The 13,329-nt window shown below is 32.8% G+C and overlaps 1 protein-coding gene across 7 annotated transcripts in view; it reads right to left on the reverse strand.

Moving 5' to 3' along the window:
* The window catches only part of heph (polypyrimidine tract-binding protein 1 heph), a 357,204-nt gene that overhangs the window by 36,293 nt on the left and 307,582 nt on the right, over positions 1 to 13,329 (reverse strand). For all 7 annotated transcript variants that reach the window (XM_089701013.1, XM_089701014.1, XM_089701017.1 and 4 more), the window contains one exon: positions 4,156 to 4,257. In XM_089701013.1, coding sequence (XP_089557139.1) covers positions 4,156 to 4,257 — 102 coding nt within the window. The remainder of the gene's footprint in view (positions 1 to 4,155; positions 4,258 to 13,329) is intronic.

The following is a 13,329-nucleotide window of genomic DNA, read 5'->3' on the forward strand; positions in this document are numbered from 1 at the left end:
GCCGAGGCTTATCGGTCGGGTCCCGATGTGGGCGCTATTGTTCCCGGGAGAGGCTTTTGATTACGGTGGCGGGCCCGAGTGAGGCCGCCAATATAATGTAGCTTTGTATGACACTTCACCTTCTATTGAACAGAAAAGAGCTGCGCGTATGGCAATTCTTGTTGCACGTTTTAGTATTTATAGCCAATGAGAGCTTAATGGCCATTCGAATTAATTGCTCAACGGGGTAAGGGAAAATAATTACGTCGTGATTTGAATAAATATTCATTAGCAAACGGAAAGTCCCTTCATAAAAAGACTCTAACCCTTTGAAAAATTACAATAAACTTTCAAATATGCTACGACTAAGTACATACAAGTATAGATAAATAAGGATTAAAAAAGTGTACTGCAACATTTGCTAATAATGCATCTTCTTCTAGAAGAAATACTCTACAAGCGAAAATTTTAACGTTAAAATATCAGTGTTAAGTTTAAAACTGTTCAAGCTAATACTGGAAATTAACTGACAAAGTATGGCGCGGATCATTTACTCTACTTAAGTATTTAACATCGCAAGAAGGGGACGATGAAACTTTTTACAAATGACTTTATGTAACAAAGTTGTTGGGATCGCGAGATTTGGTAGAAACATTTTCTCGACTTTGCCTCCTTTTACCGATTCGTAAGCGTAACAAATGAAGCTAATGTCTATTAGTTGATCATTGTCGAGTTACACAAAAGGGACCAACTATCTCGATAGTGGCGGGAAGTCGTACAGTTCCGTTCCTACTTTTCACATTTTTCACTTACGACTTAAGCGTTTATTCTGCGCTGAATGATTAATGTTTTCACTTTTATTTAGGTTCTTTTATCGAGGGAAATCAATGACATTTTTCACGATCTCGCGCTTCAGTTCAACAAGTATGGTTTTTATGTAATGTATTAAGTTTATATAGATTATTTTTATACTCTATATTTTATATAGAATAGAAGTATTTTTATACGAAATATCGACCTTACATAAACAACTTTATATTTCAGTTTACATTTTGTGAATTACAAGTAAGCCGCTAACTAGAAGAAAGTATGTGAGTATAATTTTCGTATTCTCACAATACGAATACAGGTAATAATCGACATCAAAAGAAGCAAATCTCCGTAAATAAACAAATAAAAAATATTTGTTACGAACTCGCTAGCAAAAGGGAGGAATAAATCGCGACGCACGTTCACCCACCTTAAGGGTACATTACAGTATTTTCTTTGCTCGCGAACGAAAACAAGTGGCACGTAAAACGTGAAGAAGGACACTGCTTTCGCTGGGTCAGAAAATCTGCGAACTATTTTCACATCAAGCAGTTTAAATCATCCGCTCCGTCTCACATTTCATCCATAAATATTAAATCTGGGCTTGGTTGTTGGGATAGAAAAAAAGAGATATCGTATGACATTTTCCTGGGCGGATTTCCCGGAATCGGTAAATTTTCCTGATGATCGCGTCTAGCGTGTTTATTGAAATACTATTTCTCACTTGGCCGCCTTCAAGACTAGGCCTGAGGCCATAAACTGTAAAGGCATTTAGACTTTACACTTAGGACGAAAGAGAGTAGCTAATATTATATTATATTACTTACAATCGTAAAATGTATATTATCTGTTTTAATGCACTTAAAAAGTTCTTTATTCATTTGTTCAAAAGTCAGATTCAAGCAAATACATCAGAAGAAATTCGTAACCTAAATAAGGTTGAAATTATTTTCTAAATAATAATAGAAATTTGAGAGAAATGTATTTATACTTTTACTAAAGAAATAAATGTTTCGAATCGTATATTTTTACGTTCTGTAAACAAGCAAGTACTATATTTTTAGGTTTAAAATTTTACTGAAATCTGAACAAGCGGAAGTTTTAATTGGCAGACCGAAAGGTTATATTGTTAGCAAATAGACGTCTTTAATAACTGTTCCAAAATTATGTCAACTTAAGTAAAGTAAAGGTTTTTATGATAAATATACACACAACTTCAATTTACTGGAAAAATTAAAAGAAAATAAGTTAAGATTAAGTTACTTGTATAGAAAATAACTATTCAAAGTTCATTAAAATTGATGATAAAATAAATTTAAAATATTTATCGCACCATAATAATGATAACAAACAATGGCGACGGTAAGAAAATAAATATGAAATGGTAATTAGTATCTATACCTAGACACTATCCAAAATTTGATTGATCTTGAGTACCCTCCGCTCCTGTTTTTGTAGGCCAAACGTCACGGAAAAGAGGAAAAAACGAAGAACATAATTAATTACTTTATTTGGACATTAATGACTGGGTCAAAGAGGACGAAGGTTTATTAGTATGTTTTCTTCAGCCCCTTTTCATTAGGTATTCCAAAGAATAGCTTTGGTATAAAACAATAGAACTTAGAATTATTTATTAAACAAGTCGCCGTTTCACTGATGGATCCAAAATGAATATTCAGTGCGGAAAAAGGGGTGTTTGCAAAAAAGCGCTCTTAAAATTCTCTCAGTACAAAAGTGAAAGCAATCGTGAAACCATAAAATAGCAAATAAATAAGAGACACGGGGACACGTCCCTATTTAATTATGAATTAGGGCCGAGCTGTAACGAGATCACAATGTAATTAAGATTACTGAGGCGAGGTTTTTTCCAGGACCTTCCTAACAAGTGAGTAAATGGTCGGCAAAACTAATATGGCGACGATGTTTTTTCCTTTGAGTCGGATAATTTACGAAAAGAAAAGATCTCTATTTAAGGAGACAATACATCAGGACTTATGTGTGTTTATTGTTTATTTTAAATATAACATTTGCTGCTTGCACCTGGAAAGTTGTTATTACTTATACTAGCTGCTCCGCGCGGTTTCACCCCCGTGGCTCCTCTCCTGTTGGTCGTAGCGTGATGATATATAGCCTAGCCTTCCTCGATAAATGAGCTATCTAACACTGAAAGAATTTTCCAAATCGGACCAGTACTTCCCGAGATTAGCGCGTTCAAACAAACAAACAAACAAACTCTTCAGCTTTATATTATTAGTATAGATTTAAACGTAACACGTCGCTTAATTTTTACTGGTTATTTATTTTACAAAGCAAAAATTTTACGGGCCTCAACTAATGAAAATTAATTTCTTAGAAATGTTTTATGTTCAGCAACAATAAATAAAAGTGCCACATTTATTGTACCACCAAACAATGTATATTTACGTGCCTTGCTCACCTCTATGCAAAAATACAATGAACCAGCCCCGAAATGGAAAAACCCAAACTGCTACAATGTTTATTTTTGCATTACAGTTGCATACGCTTTTTGTTTAGGTACAATTCTGTTTAAATACACAGCGCTTCCCCATTCTTTTAACTATCCAAACTTTTGCGGGAAATTTGTATACAGACACGTGTGTTTTTATTGGATCGCTGTAAAAACTGAGTTATTATGCATTCATTATTTCCCCGACAAATAGAACGGATTGGTCTATAATAAATATCAGAATACATGCTCTTTGAAATAAAGTCCATATGAAATCCTATTGACAGAATAAAAATCAATCAGTACACATAGTAGCTTAACAAAGATTTATTCGAATCCAACTCATGCGAAATACAAATACTGAGTAAATATAAAGGCAAATATCTCAAAGCATCGCTTGTCCCCTAAACGATCTTTACCATTCGTTCGAAGAAAAATGATTATAAATTCAATTTGCATTCAATATTCTATAATATGAAATCCATCCAGATTCCAAAATCTAGAGTCAAGAAAAGATTAATAAAATTTTGGCCTTTAAATCCCCTAGGGATGGCCTTTACGACACGGTGGATCTTTTTACGATGGCTCTTTATTTTAATACTCTTGCCTTCACTTTTTGTTTATTTATAATGTCTGGTTGGATAATTATGAAATAAAAAAGGAATTACAAGGAAGGAATCTTTCGTGAGTACCCCATTTCTTTAACACAATAACGCGCGCCTGTATTTTCAATGGAGAAAATAAATAATTATTTATTATTAGCCTAATATTGTCATGTTTTAAACGACTTATTTAGTATACTCATCCTTAATCATTACGAATTTCTAAAATCAAGTAAGCTACTGCAACATCAATCAAATGTTATAACAACTTTCCTAAGACGATTACAGGGTTCTTACTTTTTTCGCAGCGGAGTCCTGATTATTGTTATCAGCGTGGTGTGGAGCCGCGGGCGCCATGACGGTGACGCCACTCTGCGAAAGAAGCTCGTCTGAGCCCCTCTGTAACAAAGAAAAAGTAAATTAAATAACTCACCCATTAATTACGCAATGATATTTCTCATCTTTTGAACAGAGAAATATGAAATAATTTATAAATCCCTCTAATATAATGAATGCGAAAGGTAGATATTGTAAATTTTACATAAAATGCTTATAAATATTTATTTAATAAAAGTAATTTCCTTAACTACCTATATATCGTGTAGATCTTCATTCCAAAATATAATAATACAAGGAAAACGTCGATGTTATGTTATTAAAATAAGAACATTAAAATTGTCTCGTATCGATATGTTATCTATAAAAATATTATACGTTTGTTAATAGAATGAACGTGATATTACATATCATCAACAAAAATCTTTAATAAAATAGTGTTCAGGTAATTTGTAAAGCCAATTTCCATCAAATGAATGGGCAAAAGCTAAACAAATAAAGCTGATGTTGTGGCCAATTTCGCTTTCACTTACATTCAGAGCAAAGAGCGTTAGGAGTGACATGTGGGTCTTTATTAAGTGTCTCAAGTGACGGATGCCAGGTAGGCAGGTGCCGCATACCCCTGCATACCGATTAGCTACGCAGTGATGAAAATTGTATGGAAACATTATACGGATGGATATTTCGCAGTTAAGTTTAAAATATCCATAGTCTTCTTGGAATTTGATAGCTAGATTATAATTAATTGTATACACAAGTTTTATCTAAACATTTTCTTCAGAGCCCAACATATTTTAATAGTCATTAATCCTCTGAATGAAGCAAACATTAAACTTTTCAAAGTGTAATATGAATGTGATGTTAGATCCATTATGTAAAGCAACAGAGACAAAACATGGCGGAATCCTCCAAGGCGTTATATTTGTATTTGCCTTATTACTTCTAGTGATTTATACCTGACACCGGTGCGTTTAACTGTGCCAGTCTGTCATTTCCTCATCTTAAATAGATAGATAGCGCTTTGACGTGTACATTCAAGGGATCCAAATTGCTTGTTGTTATCTTTTTGTATACGCAATACGCACATAATGTTTGTTTTAGTTTCGCGAGAAGTAGTGAATGAAGTCTTGAGGAATATAATATCAATTATTTTCCTTGCAAATATAGGATTACAGTAAGGTTTTTTTGTTCTACTGTATAGATATTAATTGAAGGAATGTATAAAATTCCCCGTCATTTAAATATTTCGATTCAAATATTAAATCTTCCTTTACAAGCAGACATCAACGAACACAAAATAATATAAACCCATTACTTTATAAAATTTGCCTAATAGAATAAAATGATAACATTAACAGCGGGAATCCTATTTTGTGGTGTTAAGCTTCCATTTTGAAAAGGTACGATTTTTTGGAATAAAGCCGACACAGGATTCTATTCCTTAGAGTAATTTTGTAGAGCGGGTGTAATAATTGCTTGAAATTAAATAACATTTTTCACAACAAAGAAGCAATTGGGTGGAAATCTTGTTGTGAAATGGCAGATTGTGTTAAATAATGGGCATTTTATACGCTTGTGAGAATTTGTCAAGGAAATATAGATTTATTTTGATTGCTTTTTTAATTGTGTAGGCCCCGGTTAAATGCCTTAAAAGGTTTAACACTAATTTATTACTTTTTAGAGTTTGTATGGATTAAAACTTGAAAATGATGTCACAAAAACTAGGTCTACTTTTCATATGGGTATCACGTGATCAAAGCTTTGCATTCAGACTAGTCTTTTCTTATTCCCGATCAAACACACTTAACGTTTCAATGTAATTTTAGTCTGTAAAGATCAAATAAACACATTTCTGATCCCTTTTCGTCCCCAAAAATAAATACTTTAAAGGATCGCTTCTCCAATCCTCATTCACTATTTAAGTTTATTTAACCAATAGGATATACATTATACAATGCTAATGGAATATAACTTTGAATAGTAGTATGTTAATATTTAAAACTAACGTGTTTATACAACGCAAATAAACGCTAACATGTAAATAAATAACACACTTTATTTGATTGACAACGGTTTGTGTTCCATTTTAAATTAAACAATACGACCACTGACCAAAATTAATATGTAGTCGCATTTTTATTTTTTATATCACTTAAATTAGATATTGATATAAAATATGAATCTAGCATATCTACGCACAATAATACTAAACTACTTACTTACATACCTAACCGTTACGAAATAAGCTAAGAAAATATAATCGATAAAGACGTATCAAAAAAGTATTTCCCTGAAAAGCAAAAGAAATGGTTACATAGCCAAAGTGAATGGCCATAGCCATTGTTGTGAATCGATACGTATAATGTATTAGTGATATTAAAATCTAACCCCAAAAAATCTCGGAGATGGGTAGGAACGACAAGATTCTATTGTTATTTCTGTAAGGGACGCCTATTTTACAGATTGCTTGAGTCAATATTATTTTAGGTATAATTTTCATCGCATTCTCCCTCGCAATCTAGGGACCACATTTAAGTAAATACTTTGCCAACGATTCCTCGGAAGTTCAACAGAATTAGATTATATGGTGTGGCCTGCTTAGTCCGTAATGTTATAAAATTTTAATAACTTTCTTTTAACGACATTACATGTATAATTACTATTATTAACATTTTCTCATATGATTTATACAGCAGTCGTATCGAAAACATTTTTGATAAATAAAGTCGTATGTGAATTGAAATGTAAGTACTTACATTATTATTACTATTACGGAATTGGGCGTAAACGTGCCTAATTTAGTTGCAGTGCCTCATATATCATTTGATTACCTCGAAATTACGAATAATTAATTTTGCGGAAGTTAATAAGCAGGTAAAAGATCATCCACGGAAAGTTATTACGGAATATAAAGAGATTCATGGATCAGTCGTACATTGTTTCCGTGGCTGAATGAAAAGAAGTAGAGGGAATACGAACGTTTACGATGCGAATGAAAAATCGTTTCGGCATTTATGACGTCATTGTTCCTGAGAACGTACACCTAATATGAAAAAATATAAAAAGGTGTATCGCGGAAAGTCTGTAGTCTAATAATTTTTATTGCTTTTTCACGACCTTACAGTCTGATTTAACGCGACGTGTGTAAATTATGATTTAATTTAATAACCACCGTTGAAAACGGGCATAAAATGTTTTTATGTGAGATAATATACTTTTCATTAAGAGTCATGTGTTACACTCGCAGTTTTATATTCATGTTTTATGAGCGAGTGAGGCAGTGAGATTGAATCGTATTTATTACATTTACTAATTTTCCGTGTTTGGCATCTGGACTCAAATAGTTTAATTAGCATGCTATGTTTCTAGGTTCATTAAATAGGTATAAGGATGGAAATAGATAACATCACTTCAATTATTATTGTCATCATGTTTTTGAACGAATCGATAAAGTTCAAATGTCTAGTATTTATCTAACCTGCATCGATGCCAAAAAGCGGCTAACTCGTGTAGAGCGATTTGAGGCATCGCTTAGTCAAATTTCGGCTATGATATATGAGTTTCATTCAAACTATTCAGTGTAATTTGTGTCCAGCGCAATAACCGCGGCAATCAAACAAGATCGAACACATTAAGCTGGCAACGTGGCCCGTCACTGTGAGCACCGCACATTCGTCTCTAACGCCTAATATCATCCCACCAACTCCTGAGTAAGATGTCGAAATTAACGATCTTGATAATATTTGTTGGCTCAACGCTGCCAGCTTTGCCCGTAATTAATTACATCAATTTGTTCTACGCTTATAACGGACATTTGTCAGCCACTCACCCGCAGCGGATGATTTTCGTACTAACTTCATAATCTATATTTGATATACTACAGCTTTACTCTTATGATCAACTGAAAGTTAAATATCGAGATTATGTTATGTAGGTACTTATGTTATCATGTTATGTTATTATAATAATCACTGAATACCTGAGCTTTTTAAAATAAGATATGTATGTACATGCAAATAATAAAAGACTATTATTATTGACTGATAACTGAAATGAAAATTATTGCACGCCTCATAAGCGAAGCGTTGAGGTGGGTACTACTGTCACTTCGCGCAAAACATCTGATTTTTCAAACTTAAAATGTCTTTATGTATCATACATTGCACTTGTAAGATAATTATACACACACATATTAAGAAAAAACACTATTTTTAACATTCATGATATTTTTGATGTCATTTTTGTTATTTAAATTAGTTAAAAAACAGTTTAAAAAAGTTCTGTCTTGGACGTCCGTGTGTCTGTATGTGCGGAGGATTTTCTTGTTAACACGATAGCGACCGAAATACTTTACTAATCGAGTCTTTTTTTTTCTCTTACGCTTGAGTATGCTCAGGAATAGAACCCTTTCATTTTTCAGGGTCTGATTCGATGTGGTTTAATTGTTATTAAATAAACAAAAATAATAATTAATAAATAATTATTAAAAAAAAATTATGAGGCGTGCACTTTTGGATTTTCCAAATTATTCGTGATAAATTATTGCTAAGAGAATACAAAACAATTTCTAAGTGAATATTTAATCATGCGGTTTTAGTTGACCAAGGCCTAGACAAAAGTTACTATTCTCATGATAACTGAAAGGCAAACCTCTTAGCCCCAGAACAATATAAGGAGACATTACTCGCTGTCACAAGTCTACTTTATAGGGAAAGTAAGTGCAGCGAGTTTGCTCGAACAAAGTTGTGGAAGCTGGTTACTTTAGTAATGAATAGAGACGTCAGACGTAACCACTACTCGAGCGCAACTCGCCTACTATTTAACTTTTGCCCAGCGATAACTAAACTGTACTGACCCGGCACAACTCTCGATACGGCGAACATCGTGTAATCTCCCTCAACAAATAAACGAGCCCATAATTAAATAAGGGACAGGTAAGATACGAAGCTTTATAATTTATCTGCACAAGTTTCTAGATTAACCGCGTCATTAGAACTCGTACGCAAGTAACAATTTACGATATTGTTCGTGCAAAACTAATCTAGCCTTGGAAAAGTTTAGCGATAAAAATAAACAGACGCCGCGACTGAAACAAAGGGCAGCGCTTAAAGGCGACATTAATTTGCATGCGAGACGATTTGAATAAATATCGCGGAATGGGCAAGCGCATCGCCGGTGTTTTATGGTTCTCATTTTGTTTTAAACAGCCTCGACTGCAATATCTACTATTTCGTTAAGCTCGATTCTTCATTAAATATTGTGACGACATACATAATAGAATTTTCTATATAATTTCTTTTCCATCTTACTCGTATTCACATTACCCTGAAGCGAATTAATCAAAGAATGGTTACCGTATCTCGAGATTGAATAATTCTACTGCGGTCATACAAAAAATGTGCAATTTCCGTGGAATATTTATGTGACTTTAATATACTTTGAAATTTAAATTTTCAGCGAATCGTAAATATTCTTATAGTTTTTAGTTTAAAAAAAAACCTTGTTTGTATTAAGTTCTAATACTGTGAAACATGCATGTATTATGCTATTTAATTTTCCTTTATGAACGGAAATGTTGATAGCACAACCCCCGCTTATTTGTTAGCAACTCGAGGAGCAAATCGGCTCAGTGAATTTTGCGACAGTGCCACGACCGAATAATGAGAAACTATCAAACTTCAGCTGAACATTTTGTTTCGTCACACGGCATTCAATTCTAGGGAACTTTCTGGACACATCGGTGATTGCAGATAGGGAAATATTTTGTTTTAAACGCATACTTATACAAGTTATCATTCAAGAAATAGAATAATACTCCAACTGAAATATAAATAGTAATATAAATATAAATTAAATTTAACTTTTCAATACATATTTATCAAGTGCAAACTGTTGTAAACTAAATTATACATTTTTAAGTTCTTAATATTATTAGTAGGTAACTAAATAACTAACCGATAAAATATACTGTAACTAATAAAATAAATTCAATTGAACATTGTATAAGAAATGAAAATAAAACGTATTCCAATACCGTTCTGTTTGTATGCATAAGCATTAAATGAGAACTATTATGAGCTATTGCGAACGTGTTCTCTTCACGAATATAATCAATACAGCTCGGCTCAACGGAGAAAACAAATTTATATCAATGTAGAAAGGTAACAATTCACCCCTCAATGGCCCGTATGGAATCCAAAGCGATCGTAATTTTGTCGGGCAATATTCTGCCTTTTCATATTTTCTTTTTGCCTCGCGAATGTTATGCCGCGTTCGATACACGGCCGCGATTTCATTTGTTATTTCAAGCCAGCCTCTTCAGTTTACTGTATCGGCTTGTGAACAGTCTGCTCCAAATTGCTCGACTCGTCGTGCGGTAACTGATTGTTAGGAATTCATATTTTAGTTAATAAAATTGTACTGATAACATTATCTAGATGCTTTTTACTGTACCGTAGATGCGGCAAATTGTTTAGCTCTACTATGTGGCTGTGAAACTCTAATGTGGGTAAAATAGCAAAAGTTATTTAATTCAACACTACAAAAGTTTCCTCTTTATTTTGATTTACTTACACCGAGCACGACAGTGATCTTAAAAATTCATAGACGAGTGGTTTTTAAAAGCTTTGAATTTTTTTACCTCACTAACTTTGCCTCAAATTATCACACACATAATATTCATCCATCTCAATCCGTCATTATTTCATGACCTAGGTATAATAGCAACTGTAATGGAATAAGGACTTGGTATTGCAATTAATGTATGATGAATTCCAATCAATTTGATATAATTATTATTTAATAGCTAGTTAAGTTATAAACTGAAATCACTTGGGTCGAACCGGAATGTAAATTACTTAATATTTAATTTGTCATACAGAATTTCAATCAGACTGATAAAAATTTATAATAGTATAGGAGATGTCCAGTACGATACTTTTGGATAATTTTAGATCTACACTAATATTATAAAGAGGAAAACTTTGTTTGTTTGTTTGATTGTAATGAATAGGCTCATAAACTACTGGACCGATTTTAAAAATTCTTTCACCATTCGAAAGCTACATTATCCACGAGTAACATAGGCTAGGTTTTATCCCGGAAATCCCATGGGAACGGGAACTATGCGGGTTTTTCTTTGAAAACGCGGGCGAAGCCGCAGGCGGAAAGCTAGTATTTAATAAAGATGCGACAGTTTCAGTCAAGACATTTTCTCCCTTTAAATAATTAATATTGATGTATCTACCGAAACTATAATGTCGATTGTATACGTTTATTTATTTACAATCGTAAAGGAAATTAGAAATTGAATTTGATATGTTATATTGAAAATAACTAATAAGAAATGTGAGACAGTACGAAAAGCTTTAGGCTATATAATATGAAAATTGTTATTGTACGGATTTCTCAGTAAATAAACATTAAAAAATATACATATTTTCGTGTATACACACCAAGGGGTGTATACGCAGCAAAAATATCAAAACGATGTTTCTTCAAAGGGAATGTTATGTTTACATTGCTGTCTCTAGGACCGTGTCGGCTAGCCTCAGATATTTAACCGCCGCGGGCGCTCCGCTAAGATAAATAAAAACGGCTGAGATTTAAATACTTTTTGTCCCCATTTCAGCACTTCCAACCCGAGATGTCGGTTCATTTTAACGGATAACCGAATAAAATACTCAGTTTAATCTTTACTTTGGTTTAATTTGTTAAACTACGTTCAAGTTTAGACTGTGGATTTTATCTAAATACACGTTAACAATTCAGTTAGCATTTACTGGCAATCTCTATTTATTCGTAGTTAGTTTAAAGTATTTAATGTATCTTCTTTTTATTATTTGAGCTTCTTAATGCCAGTAAATGATGAAAAATTATTACAAGCCTTATTCGTTATTACATACGACGATGGTGTTATAATTATAAGTGAAACCTAATGAGCGGTAATAGAGTTATAATAATTAATTAGTACATTATTTGGTCGTTTTACCTTTGTCGGAGAGAAGTAAAGTACTAATTATGATATATTTTTCTCGTATTTCGTAATATTAGATAAAATATAAGCTTATTCGTACTGCCTTTATGATCCGTATTGAACTTATCCTGCGGCTACAGACATACATTTTCTGAATCTGTAAGGATAATGTTGTGACTTATATTCAGATTTTACCATTTCTTTATAAAAATATTTAGTATACAAGTCTTCCTAATATATATTAATTCCAATGTATACTGTATAAAGACCCATTATTTCTGGGTTTCTGAATATATAATAATAACATAACAAATTAATAAGGATTAATTTGTCATGTTATTCAAAAATATAATAGATATCATTAATTTATAACATTAAACATGGCAATGGCATATTTTTGTCTATTAGATAAATTTTTAGGTAGGTAAGTATATTATTTAGCTATGTCCAACCGGGTGATCTACGTAAGATCTCGGGTAATTTACTCCAAGAGCCCATACATTTATCTTAACTTCGCTCGTCTACTTTCACATCCCTCGAAATGGCCATTATGCGTATTTAAATGACATATATTGCTAAACAAGGTTGTACGTTTCAATTAAAGATGTTATTTCCGAAATTACGTAATAATTTAATTCACGCTATGTATAAAATGTTATTGTAATTATTAAAATATTGTTTGCAGTTTATTTGAGAAAATTTAGTTATAATTCCTGAAAACGCACGAGATAACGTAACTGAAACTTTTCAAAGGCTCAAAGCATCGGGCTGGATTAAGTCAAGTGTTCGGACACAGTTTTCGAAATAGCTGGAGTCAAAACATTGTCCTTGGCGCTAATGGAGTTAGTAAGTGGACAAGTTGTTCGTAAGGGATATGCGGTTAGAACAACAGCCATGGCACGAATCGTACGTATATATATTTGTACGATGTCGAGTTATGTCATTACACCGGGGGATTGTGAAGTAAATTAGAGAGGGAACAGATGCAGCCTCGGATTAGAATAAATGGATACATACACGATGGATGAGACTGTTTCTTGTAAGTGAATTACTCGTATGTATCGTTATTATCAGCTATTTGAGTATCATTATTATTTTGCGGATAATTTTGAGGTTCTTGAGAATATTATGTCCTAAGCGGTTGTGTATGAGAAATAAAG

Source organism: Colias philodice, chromosome 11 (assembly GCF_061535455.1).
Source record: "Colias philodice isolate Cphi_HAF_F1 chromosome 11, ilColPhil1 Martin Lab GWU primary, whole genome shotgun sequence".
Classification (NCBI taxonomy): Eukaryota; Metazoa; Arthropoda; class Insecta; order Lepidoptera; family Pieridae; genus Colias; species Colias philodice.